We start from the raw sequence: 16730 nt of genomic DNA on the forward strand, positions 1-16730 counted from the left end.
TCCCCGAAGTGATGCGAAGCTGTTTCCACGTGAAAACTCCTCACATCCCTAGGGATTTCGCCTGTTTGGGAGCATGATATGGGGGGTGGGATTCATGGCCCATATCACGTTTGCCCGTGTGAAGCTAGTCTCAGATGTGCAGAGCCTCAGAGAATCTAGTAGTACAATTATGTACCTGATTGTGTTTTTTTTATTTTTTTATTTTTTTAAATGAGCCATTCAAGAAAGTGCATTGTCTACTATAGAGTAATCTAGTACAGCAGGGTTTCTGATTTATTGCCCCCTTAGCAAACCTAACCTTGCCCTGTCTTGAGATTTTCACCTATGTTGCTTGTAAGTGTTGTGAAATAAATCAGCCTTTTAATGCACATTGGGAAAAATAACCACATTTTAATTTACTGCCAGTTTGGGTCTATAGCTTCATGCAATCACGCAAACTTGTACGGTTCTGTATGTACCTCCTTTGTGTGCTGTAGGAATCTATCTTTTAACTCTGAAGAAGAGGATCTAGAAGAGTTGTTGGAGAAATATGGGAACATTAAATATGTCCGGATCGTGTTACACCCTGATACAGAGCACTCTAAAGGTAAGCCCAACACTGTATGAATGGCTTTGTTTAAGATATTCTCCACAAGTTATTAAATAAACAGTAGCCTCTCATTCTAGCTTTAAACGCCTTAATGACACAGCCTATTTTATCCCAAAGGGCGCAATGATTTTGGGGGGTGACTTTCATCCCTACTTTACAAAAGCCATAATTTTTAATTTTTTTCCATCGACCTGGTCATATGAGGGCTTGTTTTTTGCATGGCAAATCGTAGTTTTTTTTTAATGGTACCATTTTTGGGTACATATAATGTATTGAAGGATCACTGATGTAGGGTTTATACCTTCGGACGGATTTATGCCGCGTTACCCGCGGTGGAATAACGCAGCTATTAGGTTCTATTGAACCTAATAGCTCAGTCCTCACATGCGGTATTCTGCCGCGTTTTTCCACGGCTGGAAGTCTCCATTAATATCATATTAATGGAAACCACAGAAAAAAAGCATGTGTTTTGTTTATTTCCGCGGCGTAAAACCGTGGGGGTATCACGCTCTGTCTGTGGGCAGGAGGCCTTAGGCAAACAATTGCTATCGCTGATAAAAAACTAACTTTGTTAGTAACGATTAAAAAAAAAAGTTGACAAACTCTGCATACTTCTATCATATTATATTGGACATATTCAAAAATGAAAAACAAAAGGCCAGATGTTGTTCCACTTTTATCATGCCAGTCGTGAATGACAGAGACCGGAAAGAGGGAAGGTGCTAGCTGAAAAAAACCTGAAAGAGGCATAACCTCAAGGATAGAGAATATATGAATTGGCATAGGATTGACCCTATTAGAATACTCAGCACATTTCTGCCAGATATGGCTTCATCAGGGGTCTAAGAATCGTTCTAATTGAAAGCTAATAAAAGTGATCCCTTTCATGTGATGTTAGACTACAAGGAGGTCGATCACTTATACTGCATAGATGCTGATAGGAGGCAATCTCAGCACTATGCAGTACTAAAATGTTAAGTTGTGATTATATGCTAGTGGGAAAAAAATCCCTTAAACTTTTTCTGTGGGCTGGTACAATTATGACAATGCCAAGATTTCTTTACTTTTTATTTATTTCTTTTTTACCTGAACCTTTAAAAGCTGTGCTAATGCCTTGCAGTACTTCTGTACTATGCTATATCGCTTATCATAGCGATCATAAGCCATGGCAGGCTGCTCTTTCTTTATTGTTACTCGTAGTAGTATCTAAACCTAGCAATTGACCATGATGGAGCAAGGAAATTTTACACTCCTAACATCATGTGAGACAGTGGGAGCAATCCTCTAACCTAGAGTAAGTTCTTGATGCTGTCCTAAAACAACCATCGTTGACTGATTATCTACAGCATTACAGTAGTTAAAGCATCAGTGGAGGGGAGGGGGGGGTGGAGAAATGTCTGGGACCCCTAATAATTGCTGGAAGAAAGAGGCTTTTGCCCCTCTTATAGCTTGGAGAGTTGTGTGTCTGCAGTGCTGAGTTCTCGCACAATTGAACTGAATGCTGGGATTCTAGTCTTCAGATTGCTACTGATTTTATCCTTTAAAAATCCATTTTGTATTTACCTTTCTGTTCCAATTTATCACTGCCTTTCAAATTTTATTTTATTTTTTTAAGGTTGTGCTTTTGTGCAGTTTGTGGATAAAGAGTCTGCAGAGAAGTGTCTCGCCGCTGCCAAGGATGAGTCGGAGGTATGATTATTCTATCCAAAAGGTGCCTACATGCGGTAGTCATAGTATGACAGTTGAAGTTGAGTATTTGCAAAAGGACCATTCGCTTAATAAAAAATGTTATATAGGGCCAACATATTTTGCAGTACATATACAGACAAAATTGGACAATACAGAGTAACAAACTTGTCAATAGCGTAAGGGCCCTGCTCACAAAAGCTTACAATCTGTGGGGAAATGGGGGCAACACTAAATGTACTTTTTTTTTTTAACAAATCATTTTTTAAAATACTAAATGGAGTTGTATACTATACTATACATAAAGCTACATGAGGCAGTCATCTAGTCAGTATCTGTACGGACAGAAGCTGAGTGCATGGTGTATGTGGGGGATACTGAGGAAGAATGGGGCTCTAAAGAAGAATATAGGAGGATAAACAGAAGAATATTAGAATGGTGGCTTCCAACCCGTGGCTCTCCAGATGTTACAAACTATAACTTCCAGCTATCGGGGCATACTCCTTTTTACATTCCCAGCATGCTCAGTGTGCAGAACACACGCTCTGGCTGGTCATCAATCTCAGAAGGAATCTCTTAAGCATGTTCTGTAGCTAGTCGTCATTACTGGAGCACACACCATACTTGGATTTGTGCTGGCTGTGTTCCATCCAAATGCAGGATTGAAAGCAGAGCATCAAGATGACGGGGCCCAGTGCAATAACTTTTATGCAGTTTATCCTGGGCGGACAGTTGTGCAGCACAGAAATATAAGGCTGTACCAGGGAAGTAAGTATGAGGCCAATTCTTAGCATGATAATTATTTGTGTTATGATCTGGCTGGTCTGTACTAAGCAGGTTAGAATGGAGTGGGTTGAAGCAGATCTTCCCTCTACAGGCAGTTCATGATTGCTTCAGCTGGTTCATGAGCGCTGTGCACTCCAGCAGGTTACATGGTTCACTCTGATGTTCTAGATTACTCTGGGAGCAATCCAGCAATGTGAAAATGAATATGCCTAGGGAATACCGGGAGTTTTAACTTTTCTAACATTTGGAGCGCCACAGGTTGGAAAGCAATGGATTAAAGAATATGATTCGCATGCCTAAAAAGATGCGCTTAATGGCGTATTGCTAAACGGTTTCAGTAAAGGTGACTCCCACCATCATGATAAGAAATAGGAGCATGCTTAGGGAAGCAGTGTCATCGCTTAGTGTTTGCTGGTTCTATGGGGGCAGTATGGTAGGTCGTTCCTAGCGGTTGGCCAAGGGTGGGGGTGTAGTAGCACTTAAACACCCGCTGGATTGATTGGACATTGATTCTAACATAGTGCAATCAATGTCTCGCAGGGGTTTTATTAGAGAACTAGCTGATATACCTGGCTTCGGCCGAGTTAATTTGGTACAGGTGTTTACCTGTTCGCACGGAAAATTTTATGAAGTTGAGGTAAACTTCAGAGGAACCAAGGAATAAAATATGTATACACGTAGAGGAGCGTTAGATTCTCCTCAGTCTGCATGTACCAATGTCCCTCTGCAGAATGTGCCACCCCTCCCATTCTCCTTACTTTATACTCTTAAAGGTAACCCCCCTTTTTATTCAAATTACTTCAATACTGGAGGTTGTAGCCCCTTCTTAGCTTTAAAGGCATGCTCCATCCTTGCAGACTACGACCGCTTCCTTATGTACTTTACAGCCTTTCAGTATATATCCAGAGAGGGGAGGTAGATTCTCCCTAGCATACAAATCATTTCCTTAGGCTTTATGGTTTCTGAGAAAAGAACTCTCTTGTATTGCGGATTTTCACAAATTTTCATGCTTAGAATTGAATATTGAAGTTGCAACCTCTTTACTTTTCCTAAGAGAACTCAAAAAAATGGTCGTCGCAAATTTCATGTTTGTACAGTACAGATCTGTTATTAGTTAATTATATAGGGGGTCACTTTTGCACTTAGAATTGAATAATCAAGTTGTGACCCCCTTTTCTTTTCCTATTTAGAACCTAAAGAATGGTTGTGCCAAATTCAACACTTGTACGACACCAGGAAGTTAGAGAATTAGATTATATACATTATGTCCCTTACTTTTGCACTTAGAATTGAATAATCAAGGGATGGGGTCGTTCTGAGTGAATGCAACTTATAAGTGAAGGAACCTCTTCAATAATTGAAGGATTATTTATTACACCAATAACAATCATCTGTTTTATGTTTAATACTGATGGGCATTCACAGATTGGTTAAAATTGGCTATTTTAAATTTAAAACCTAATTCCTAGATTTATATCTTATTTACTGTTACTTCACACACATTTCATTGTTGGTCCAACTCAGAATGGAGGTTTGAAACTTGCTGGAAGGAAGTTGTTAGTGGACTTGGCTGTGAGTCGAGATGAAGCTGGAAGGCTGCGCCAAAATAAAGTGAAGAAACCTACGGGAACCAGAAACCTGTACCTAGCAAGGGAAGGATGTGAGTACAGTACTGTCAGTGCATCAAATGACACTTTTTTTTATTTTTATCATGCAATTGTCTTTAGACATTGCTTTTAGAAGGCTGCGTTTTCTTGGGCTAATCGCGTTCTACCCTATTGGATGAATAAAGTGTACATAAGCTTTCAAAAAACTTTCAGAAGTAGCCAAGGTCTCATTGTCTGCTGTTTCACTGCTATTTGCACCAGGTTTAAGTCCTATCAATTCTGTTTTACATGTCTTTGTTTTTTTGTTTTTTTTTTGCTGTTTGTAATCCACTTACAGCTGTTGGGGTCGCACTCTAATAGGCTATTTACATGGGAACTTGATCGCTCAAAATTCTTTCAAACAAACTAATTTCAATGATATACAGAAAAATCCCTCGCTATTCGTTCACAGGCTCTTATTGCTGACTTTCCGTCAGCATAAAAACCATCGCTTGATTGCAGGCTCGTCATTCAGTGTAAACTATCCCCACTCAGCGCTTCACATAGAAGGTGAAGTACTCAGCGAGAAGCCCGCGATCCAGCGGTGAAGTCGGTCAGTCTAAATGTTCTGCATGAGCGCTAATGACCCTAGCAGTAACTTCAATGCTCATGCAGTCGTTTAGCTGACCATCATCCATGTAAAATGGCCATAAGGCAGCAATTCTTCCAGTATTCGATGACCCTGGAGGGCCCTTCTAATTCTACCATTCTGTGATTCTAAGATCTGAATGCCCGCCCCTCTGTTGCATGTGGTAACTAGCAGTGTCCCCATGTCTCTGTTACTAGGGAAGCCATATGCCTAATTACACACAGTGGATTTCAAAGGCGTTGCAAGGGAGACCCCTATGCCAGCCATTTCAAACTTAATTTTCAGTTTTTCATGCAAAAAATGCCCCATTACATTTTTGCTGTGGATGGATTTTGCCACTATTTTGTGGGGAACCCCCCCCCCCCCCCCCCAATACCTCAGCATCCACGTGTTATTTGTAAGTCTGCATGTGGTTAATGAAATGACCTGTAGCTACTAAAATATTCCTTTTTTGGGGGGGATGTATATTTTTTACATAACTGAAATTGTTTTTGATTTGTGTATCTGTAGTGATCAGAGAAGGAACAAAAGCAGCAGAAGGAGTGAGTCCAGAAGATATGGCAAAAAGAAATCGGGTAAGGGCTAATAATTGGGTAATGTTTAAATTGCTAGAGGGAACCTGTCTCCATGATTAACCCTGAAATGCTACACCGTTCCGGACAGATGTACAACTAGTTTGAAAAAAAAAAAGTATTAACAATTGCCAAGTATATCATCAGCATCATATATAAGTGCTCAATACAGTTTTGTTGTAATGGCACTCTGGTGACACCAGTTTGAAAACTTGATAGGGTGACTTTTCACCCAGGGTAGTATTCCAGGGTTAAGTACCAGTTCCTCAGAATTTGTGTCTTATCCCAAAAGAATGATTACATAATACATGAAAAACACAAACCCACAGTATTCCCTGCAGCTGACCCATGTTCAGTAACTTACTTGGGTAGGATGTTCATATTTGTTTTTCTTTACTTTTTTTTTCAGTTTGTTGAGATAAAACAACAAAAGTTGAAGAACCAGAATATTTTTGTCTCCAAAACTCGTCTGTGTGTTCACAATATTCCAAAGTCAGTGGATGACAAAAAATTACGCCAGCTCTTCTTGAATGCAGCTGGTGGGAGTCGTTCAGTAAAAATCCAAGAGGTATGAATATCAGTAAAATTATAATGCTACATTAAAACCAGCCCTGAACAGTGGGAGCGCCTCAGCAACGTGATACATGGCAGTCTATGCAAATCTATTAGCATACACATTTTCTTCTGGTTTGTGCAGTACATAAACTATTGCAGCGTCCCGTAGGGTGACCCCGGACACATGACATGCGCTGAGGACCTGGGAAGGTAAAGTGTTGGCTTGTCACGGCAGCACTTATCAAGCGCCCTCTCAGAGTGACACACGTAGCCAAGGCCAGGGCGGCGCTGGGCCTCTTCTGGACACCCCTGCCATAGGGATGCCCAATAAACAGGGGAACAGTTGTAGAGGAATTTGTCACGTGTGACGCCATTGCTCTGATACCCCCCGGCATGACCATTGGTGGTGTAAATAAATGAGCCACAAACCTTTTAAGTACCCAATGTCCCTGGGAACTGTCAGGGCCTGGAATTAACTTTACTGTAAACTTCACTTTGGTAATAAAAGGCATAAATTCAAATGATACACTAGTGCAGGTAAGACAGAAGATTTGAGGTCAGGGAGGATACTCAGGATGACACCCGTCCTGCAGTCCACGTTATCTGTCAGGTACCGCTCCTGGACGGGAAACACTCCAGATGAGGCTAGGTTCATTCCACAGACACTGACAGAACAGTAACTCCACCGGCGGTCCCAGACTTCAGAACACGTGGGCATGTAAGACAAACGATTGCGTACCTCTGCACTAGGCCTTGACAGACTAGACTTGCTCTCTGCTCACTCTCTCTCTTTTGGGCCTCACTGACCATTGGAACTGAAGAGACGCATTCCAGGAAAACCTCTCCCCTTCTTCCATCTTCAACACATGAGGGCTGAAGAGTGCCCCCATGTGCCTCTGTATTCTCTTTGGTAGGACTCAAGATGGAAGACCTTTTCCCACTCTCAAGCACTCACATTTATACCTTCTCACATACCACGTGACAGAACAGAATTGATACATTCATAAATAGTCAGCTCATACTTTGCAGACATTAACCCATCACACGCTGCAGCTGTGCAATATACACAGCAGAATGACAATACATTTTGCACAGTGTATCAAGACAAGACATTACATGTATGACATTATGAAGGAGGCCAGGAAAGCATGTACTGGGCCACTACACTATTATAAAGAAGACTTAAATGAGCAAAAACTATTGGATTAGCTTTTTATCTTCCTCATGGAACCAATCCTGCTGATAATGAAGTGTCAAAAGAAGACAATATAAAGGTTACTAGCCAATATATTAACATTGTCATCTCCTATACAGTGTCGTGTCATGAGAGACTTGAAAGGTGTGAGAGGAAATGTCAAGGGCCAGTCTCTCGGTTATGCTTTTGTCCAATTTGTTGAGCATGATCATGCGCTGGCAGCCCTCAGACATGTGAACAACAATCCAGATTTGTTTGGGCCAAAAAAGGTGAGATTTTATTCTGGTATAATATCAACACATTATCATAGAAGCTGTTGGGTAACATAAAGAATTGGACGTTATCATTGTTTTTGGTGTACAGGTATAATGTTTTCTTATTGACATAAAAACATCTAGTATAGATACCGTGTTTCCCCACAAACAAGACCCTGTCTTATATTAATTTTTGCCCCAAAAGAGGCACAGGGTCTTATTTTTGGGCGATGTCTTATTAATACTTACCTAGCAGGCGCGGTCCGGGTCACTACTGCTCGTCTGTGAAGTTCCGGAGGGACCCGGACCGTGCCTGCTAGGGAAATTTTTGTGTATGTGTTTTTTTTTTTTTAATATGTAGTCTAGCTAGACTTTATTTTTGGGGTTAGGCTGATATTTCAAGCCTCCCCGAAACAAGCTAAAAATCAGGGTAGAGGTTATTTTCGGAGAAACACGGTATCATGCTAGTGGCAAAGAATTAACCTAAAAATTGCAGATTGAGTATTAACTTTCACTGATGTAATACAAAGTTGCTAAAGAAAAGGGGCGCAGACAACTGTTCTCCTTGCAATGTGCCAACCACATGACCTTTTTCAGAAGAACAGTGAATGTGGTATACAGCACCCCAGAGCTAGGGTCTCTGCTAACCATGATAAAACATGCATTTATGGAGACGCTTACCCACCTAGTTTAACACTGCTATATATGTGAAGCCCATAAATGACAGCTATGCAAAAAAAATCCAAATTTGTAATTTAACACAACTGCTTGCCCTATACAGCCTGGGAGAGGATTAGAAGCTACTTCTGGCTCTGTGAATGGAGCCTCTCCCCAGGCCCATCTGAGTTATTGTCTGTGACCACAACAGTAGTCGTTAAACACAGGGGTGGTGTTATTTTGTTGACAGATAGACATGACATAATTTGCAATCCTTCTTCTGTTTGTTACATAATTACATATATAACTTGAGCTTTACGTTTTGTTTTTGTTTTGTAATTTGCACCTTACAGAGGCCGATTGTGGAATTCTCCTTGGAGGATATGCATAAACTGAAGATAAAGGAGAGGAGAGCACAACGCAGTCTAGTAAGCAACAGTTACATGGGTTTCTGGTCTTCATGTTGTTGAAGTACATTGGTCACTATTTTTTGGGATATAATCGGTTTTAGTTTGTTAGCGAGAAGCCTATTGATGGATATAAACACATAAAATTATTTTTATTCCCTGATGAGCATTCAGATAAATGACCTCTTTTTACTATTTTAAAGTGTGTTTGTGTCACTTTTTTCAAAGTTTAACGTTTCAGCGTGTCTGACTCTAAAGGCTGGCAGAACCCTAACCAATCAGATCTATAATATTATGTCAGGTGACAATATTGACCAATCATTGCTAAATTCTGCTTTCCAATGGCTGAACAAGGGCAGAACCCCTTCAGTCATTTTTGTCACTATACATAGATAAAAGTATAGGACAGCCGTAATGTAACAGATTTTTTTTTCAGTAACTTACATGTAGCAAAACATATATGATTCCGTAATGATTGCACTGAGGAGATAGAAATACAGCATTTAGTGACAGAATCTTTAAAGGGGTGTGTCAGCAGAAAATGACCTGCTTAACTTCTTTAACAGCTTAACTCCAAAGGGCATACTTTTATGTCCTGACTGCGTGGTACTTAACGCAACAGGACCGTAAACTTACGCCCTGTGGGTGGCGCGGGATCAGAAGCTGAACCCTCAACATTCCGCATCGGCAGGCAGCTTCCCCCTGCAACAGCAGGGGTACAGAAGAACAGCGCCCCCCCCCCCCCCCCTGTTGTTGACCCCCTACATGCTGCGATCTATGTAGATCGCAGCATGTAAAGGTTTCACAAAGGGAGGGCGCTCCCTCTGTGACATCATTGGACCCCCGGGATGTAATCACTGAGGGATGATAGATTGCGATGGCAATAAGACGCTAGATACTGGCGCCCCTGCTTGCATTGCCTATAATCGCTATTGCAAGCGATAAGGCATTTCAGTATAGCAAAGTATGGGAAAAGAAATGCTTTGCGTTCGTCGGGAAAAAAAAGAAAAAAAGTAATTTCGGGCGAATTTATTTTACTACAAAGAGCGACGGGTTTCGGCAAACAATAATCGCCTTTTTCAAGCTCAACAATAAAGGTGAAAAACAGACACACATTTATAGGAAACATAAAGATGACTCACGTGTTGTTACCGGCAAACATAGACTCCGTGAGTCATCTTTATGTTTCCTATAAATGTGTGTCTGTTTTTCACCTTTATTGTTGAGCTTGAAAAAGGCGACTATTGTTTGCCGAAACGCGTCGCTCTTTGTAGTATAATAAATTTGCAAAAATTATTACTTTTTTTTTCTTTTATTTTCCCCGACGAGTGCAAAGCATTTCTTTCCCCATACTTTGCTATTTTTAACAAGCACCCGTATAGGTGTTTGCCTTGCCTTTTGCCACAGATGGGGGAATAAAAAGAACCCACTACAAGCCTTCCTGGACATCGGTGCCAGCGGGGATTATCTTTGATTCTCCTCGTATGGCACCAGGTGAGTGATAAACTGAATTGTTTGCATCACATTTTCATTTGACCCATTAATTACCTGGCGCATCTCTGACTTATGTTTTGCATTTCAGTATAGAAGTCCTGCAATGCCTTATCATAACTGTTATGGTACAGGTCCCCTACAAGCACATACAGAGTATGGAAAAAAATTGTTATAAAAACAAGCTATTTTCCCTTATTTTTCGTCTTTGGGTTTCGAACATCGTAACTTTTGTAAGATAAATTGTAATTTTCAAAGTCACAGTTTTCGGGTACTTTAACTTTATTAAATGGCAATTTTTACACTTTTTTTTTTTTTTTATGTGATGTTCATACTATGGTGTTAGTAACAGATTTCTCTTCTTGCTCATTCACATGACCATATTTTTGTGGCATGTATTGTCCTTGTATTCTGCGGACAGCACATGGCCCCATAATTGTCTATAAGGCTATTTACATGAATAAAAAATAAAATGTAGCATGTCATAGTGTCTGTCTTCACGGACGAGAATATAATATAAATTGTGCAATGTCTGTGGAGATCCGCAGAGTACAGACGGTGTCAGTGTGCTGTCCTATGTGAGTTGCACCCAGGTTTCTGGCCTTGTTCTTTAGAGAAGTCTGATTGCAGTGATACCCAATTTATATAGCTATTGGTTTTTTAAAGGGGTTCTGACATGAATAATTTTTTTATGCTTTAGCAGCCATTGTTCCCTGGTCTGCCTAATGGACCCAGGGAACCCATGGGTTAATGGCTGCTAAAGCATAAAAATCTTATACTTACCTGTTCATCTGTTGTTGTTGACATCGGGGGGTCATCTCCCGGCAGCATATTAGCACTTTCTGCTTAGGTTAAGCAGCCTGACTAGAGCCACCTGATTGGTGCACGCTGTGCAGTCACGTGGTGCCGAAGAGCCAATCAGGTGGCTCTAATCAGCAGCGCTGCTTAACCTAAGCAGAAAGTGCTAGTATGCCTCCCGGCAGGCAGTCTTCTTCCTCCAGCAGCCGCGCCGCTCCGGGATCGCGCGCATGCGCAGTGGAGAGGTGCCCTCTGACAGGAGTCAGGACGGGCTGCGTCTCCACTGCGCATGCTCAGCACTCCGGAGTTCAACCAGGACGGACGGGCCGCCCACAGCAAGCACTGCTTGTGACGTGCTTGCTGTGGCGGTCCGTCCGTTGACCTCGGAAGTGCCTGACGGACGGACCAGAGCAGGAAGCGGTCTTTTTGACCGCTCCTGCTCTGCTTTAAAGGCACAGAAGAAGATGCCGGCTGGAGGGGACATGCCTGGCGATCGGGCCAGGCAAGGTGAGTACAAATTTTTTTTTTTCATGTCAGAACCCCTTTAATGCTCTACTACTTTTGCATGATGATTTTTATATTTTTAAGTACTTTTATGTGCTTTTGTGTTATATTCTGAAGGCCATGACTTTTCTATTTTTCCATAGACTCTGTAGTCGGGTGTCAGCTCTATAACCTAACTGCCACCCGCAGCTGGCTTGGCCCTGTATTCTCTCCTGCAACAAAACCAGTTAACCATTTAGCTAAATGAATGCTAAAAACCAATTGACTCTAGTACACAAATGTGTGGTAAACCATGTAAGGCTGTTTTCGGGCATCATTTGCATAATTCCAATAGTACATCTACCCCAATATGTGCATAAAGGGATTCTTGCTGTCCTTACGTCGCCCCCCCCTCCCCCCCAATTTATAATATAAATCCCCAATATCTGTAGCGAAATGCTAAATATTAGATTTGATTGGGATATGTTATATTTTAAATTGTGTTGTACTGACTGATGTGAATAGACAATGATGGTGCAAAATCCCGTATGAAAAAAGTTGACCCACATTTTTTTTGTGATGTTTTTCGTGTTTAGTGCCTGGTGTATGCTTTCTCTTCGATGATGTTATACCCTAGTGAAAGCAAATGGCATGTAATATCCGTAAGTTATATTCTCATTTACTTTGCAGGAGGTCATGCGGCATAGACAGGCTAAAGAGCAGGCATTGGGTGCCCCTGTAGTAAAGCCCACACAGACGAATGCGAAAAAGAAGAAACGGAAAAACGATAAAGGCAACACAACACCAACTCAGACTGTCCTGGGAAAAGATAAAGAACAAAATGCCCAAAAGGACACCAATGCACACAAAGCCACAACAACACAGGGAACATCACTTCAATCACAGCCAACAGATTTGGCTTCTCAGAAAGCAATGAAGAGATCCCATCCAGCTGATCCTGATGGGAAGCTGGGATCACCTGCTGAGCGTCAGTGGTCAGGCTTCCAAACCAAGGAGGAAATAGAGCAGGAAGAGCTTCCAGACGGCAAGAAGAGGAGGAAAGTTCTACACATGCCTTCCCATTCAGGCCCCAAGATAAGGTAAGACTACCCAGGAAGTACTCCATGCTGGGTTTTATAGATGTACCATCTTGTCCAGACCTTTTGTCCTGAGCCACAGACCTCTTGCGCATCAATGTAAATACTTTTGGCTAATCTGACTTCCATTTATTTCAGAGTCTACTTGGACTCGGTGCATACAGGCGCTTGCTCCATATATTAGTCTAGCACAGACTACATAATCAGTATAGAGTATGATTAGGGGTAGTAGACTGGAGCAAGATTAACAATTCCATAGGTGGTGGTGTCAAGGTTTCCTGGGGCAGGACTGATCAGCGGGATGGCCACAATTGAGCATATTGCAGATACAAGAGGGCCACATCTTGAGCTTTACATGCCAACGGGATGTCTTTCTAGTGCAGAGAGAAAGCGTGGGTTATCAAATGCATGGTCCATTATGCCTGCTCTTACAGAAATTGCCTATTTGGCATCCTATTCCCACATTATGATGGGTCCAAAGGGCTGAGACTAGAACCCAATGGTCACTATCTGCAGAGATTGCATTGGCAATCTTTATACGTCTCCATTGGTTATTAGCGTTTGCACTAAAACAAATTGACACTTTGGATGGTAAAGACGAAGGCCTGAAGTCCACAGGCAAAATTAAAGTATTCTTTGGTTTCCATGAAGGGGATGAGGAACAGATAAGATATTAGAAAAAACTTTGACACTGAGGGCGATCAATGAGTGGAACGGGTTACCACGGGAGGTGGTGAGTTCTCCTTCGATGGAAGTGTTCAAACAAAGGCTGGACAAATATCTGTCTGGGATGATTTAGTGAATCCTGCACTGAGCAGAGGGTTGGACCTGATGATCCTGGAGGTCCCTTCCTACTTTACCATTCTATGAATTGCGGAATCCGCGCAGTTTAATATGCCCATAGACATACATTAGGCATCCGCAGGTAATTAAATAGCTGCGGATGTAATTTTTTTCCCGGAATGCGGCTTGCACGCACGGGAAAATTTTCCAGAAAATGCTCCATTTTATGTTGATTCCCGCATGGACTGCTTCCATTGAAGTCAATGAAAGCGGTCCGATCTGTGGCACAGGCGCAGCTGACACCGCAGATGTGCTGTGTATCCCGTGGAAAAGCAGGAGATTTGGGGGGAAAAGAATGCACTATGCGTTGGCCAGCACGCCCGAACACATCTGCCATGCAGAAGAAAGAAGGACCGACCGCGATTGAGAGAACCCGCGCTGGATCCGGAGAGGTAAGAAAATGTCCCATGGCCGCAGGCATAGGTGGATTCTGTGCGAGATTCTGCACTCAGAATTCGTGCATGGACATGAGGCCAAAGGTCGGAGATGCCAGTCGCACATTTTGCGTGAAAATGGCTCCAGTCAGGAAGTGAAATGTTGGTGTAAACCTATGAGGGAATAAACCTGGCATATCTGCTGTGGACTTGGAGTCTGCACCTTGGAGGCCCTGCACCCACTGTTAGCAGACTTGCACTGTGCTGCATATACACACATGCATACACTTTCATGCAGTGCCTTGGGATTAAGAAGTTGTTTCACAGTTTTAACTCTTTACGCGTACACTAACAGTGATAGAGGTACGATAAGTCAGAGAACGTTAAAAACTAAACATTTGATTGGCCGCAATTTCCTCTTTTAATGGGTTTCAAACCTCTTACAACCTTTCAGAGTTCCGGGGTCTGTGTTGGAATAGTTCACTTGCTCACTTGGCCAAACTACTCATTCTTAAATAAGCCTGGGAAAGACTGAGGTTGGTGGCAGCAAATCGTGGGCATTTAATGCCAGTTTGTTACTGTTAACCAACCCAGATTCTGGAACGATCTATGAGCCATCACAAGGTGCACTGTAGTATTTTTACATGTAATCAAGGTGATGAAGGCTGCTGGGAAACTAAAGGGTAATATGGTAAATAAACGTTACCGTATTTTTAGCTTTATAAGATGCACTTTTCTTCCTCCTGACGCGGGGGGGGGGGAAAAGTGGCTACGTCTTATAAAGCGTACGTGACGAAATTCGTTGCATCGGCATTTGTGCGCGCGATCATGCTAACTAACTCGTGGTCTCCCAAACAAACTCGCTATCATGCGAACAAATGTGTGACCACTTACCAGTTCTCTCTCCTCCCCACTGCCACCCATACGTGCTGCTGACTAGTGGTAAGCATTGGCCGGAACAGCTGCTGCTTACCCGCCTCACCAATTGGCTTTTTTTCCTTTCTCCTGCCGTACACAAGCACTGCTGTGCCTTCTGCTCTGTTGCCCGGCACTATCCCCTGCACTGTCCCTGGGTGAATTTAGAAGATTTTTTTTGCCTATTTTCCCCCTCTAAAATAGGGGTGCGTCTTATCTGGTGCATCCTATAAAGCGAAAAGTGCAGTAGTTGGTCTAGAACATGATACAGGAGGAATTCTGTTAAAGTTGTGTTTAGTAAATGGAAACCAACTGAGTACAAGCCTACCAAACTTTCCAGAAACATTGATTATATTTAGCAAGCGTGTCTTTTTGTTTTTGTTTTTTCTTTGTTTAAACACTTATATATTTTGAAAATTTATCTTTAAATGGTCGCACAAAAAACTCTTTTGCATAGTAGTTTATGTTTTTCATTCTAGGTTTTTATGTTTAATTTGGAACGAGAAGGTTGACGTTCTCTAACTTTACAGATGACTTCTCTGAATAAACTTCTATGTGTACGAGGAATAACACTTTCTCCCAATTAATCTCATTATGACTGGAGGGAGGTGTTGCTGCTGTTATGTTCTATATACTGTTCAGAGAACTGCGAATCTTGTACTTTCAGTAACGCAGTCATAAAGTCATGTAGGAGCTTGCAGCAAGAGTTAGCAGTGTGCATGTGAATAAACAGCAGATATCTCAGCATTAGCTCCAGCAATTACACCTGTGTCTCTCATCCTCTCTGCATACAGTTCAATGAGCATGATGACTGGTACTCCTGCTCTGCTGTCCTAACCTACCCTGTCAATCATGTGAGAGCAGATGAGTAAGTTGGAGAAGAGGGATCCCTAGTGTCAGTACTTTAGAGGGATTTTTCAGTATAGAAACATAATTTTAGGTAAATCAAGTAATAGCCAGTGTGATAATTAGCAAAACCATCATATAAGCACAAGCTGTTTGAAAATTTAGTGTCCATTTAAGATCTGATTGCTATTTCAATCTTTTCACCGAAAGGACCAAAAATAATAAAACTTAGCTTTTATTGATTTTTAAATAATAAAAAGGCGTCCTTATATTTTCTCATATGTGCTAGAAGTCACACAATAATTAAAAACAGTAGGGCTTAGATATATAGATGAACACTGCTCTGTCCCAACAATCTAGGTGCATTAGCCGGGAATCGAACCCGGGCCTCCCGCGTGGCAGGCAAGAATTCTACCACTTCTACCACTTTTGTATTCCCTGATGTCTTTTTCTATCCAGGGTTACTCAGATTTCTATTTGTCAATGACTTGCACCACCAGATGTTTATTAAAGTGTGGTGAAGCACTCACTGTCAATGACCTTGAACACTTTTAATTCTCTATCACAGGGTAGGCCTGATGTCCTCTGATTAGTCACGGTACAGTGATGTCTGTTAATTTACAGTCAGTAATATTGTACCTGACACACATTTACTAGTACTGTCGTCCCATTTATAACAGTTGCTCATTAATATTGCTTGGGTCGTATTTGTTCTTATTATTTCTAGAACAATATCGCGGTGATTGATTTATATAGAAATCACCCCGATATGTCACCATTAGGTGTTAAGTCCGGAGTATGTTTTTGTATAACGCAGACCCAAGCTTATATTGGCTTGATACTCTATGGTATTCCCTTATGCCTATGACTGATCGCATGAGCCATTCATTTCTTATGGCTCATGTGATTATATACCAAGGTTAATTGCAACCAGACGACAGTTTCAG

General features: G+C 41.7%; 1 protein-coding gene across 1 annotated transcript in view; it reads left to right on the forward strand.

The window, feature by feature from the left end:
- The window catches only part of RBM28 (RNA binding motif protein 28), a 37260-nt gene that overhangs the window by 9472 nt on the left and 11058 nt on the right, over positions 1-16730 (forward strand). Inside the window, exons 10-17 of the mRNA XM_066592189.1 lie at positions 477-586; positions 2205-2278; positions 4586-4721; positions 5807-5871; positions 6278-6436; positions 7738-7887; positions 8883-8957; positions 12399-12808. Coding sequence (XP_066448286.1) covers positions 477-586; positions 2205-2278; positions 4586-4721; positions 5807-5871; positions 6278-6436; positions 7738-7887; positions 8883-8957; positions 12399-12808 — 1179 coding nt within the window. The remainder of the gene's footprint in view (positions 1-476; positions 587-2204; positions 2279-4585; positions 4722-5806; positions 5872-6277; positions 6437-7737; positions 7888-8882; positions 8958-12398; positions 12809-16730) is intronic.

This window comes from Eleutherodactylus coqui, chromosome 2 (assembly GCF_035609145.1).
Source record: "Eleutherodactylus coqui strain aEleCoq1 chromosome 2, aEleCoq1.hap1, whole genome shotgun sequence".
NCBI lineage: Eukaryota > Metazoa > Chordata > Amphibia > Anura > Eleutherodactylidae > Eleutherodactylus > Eleutherodactylus coqui.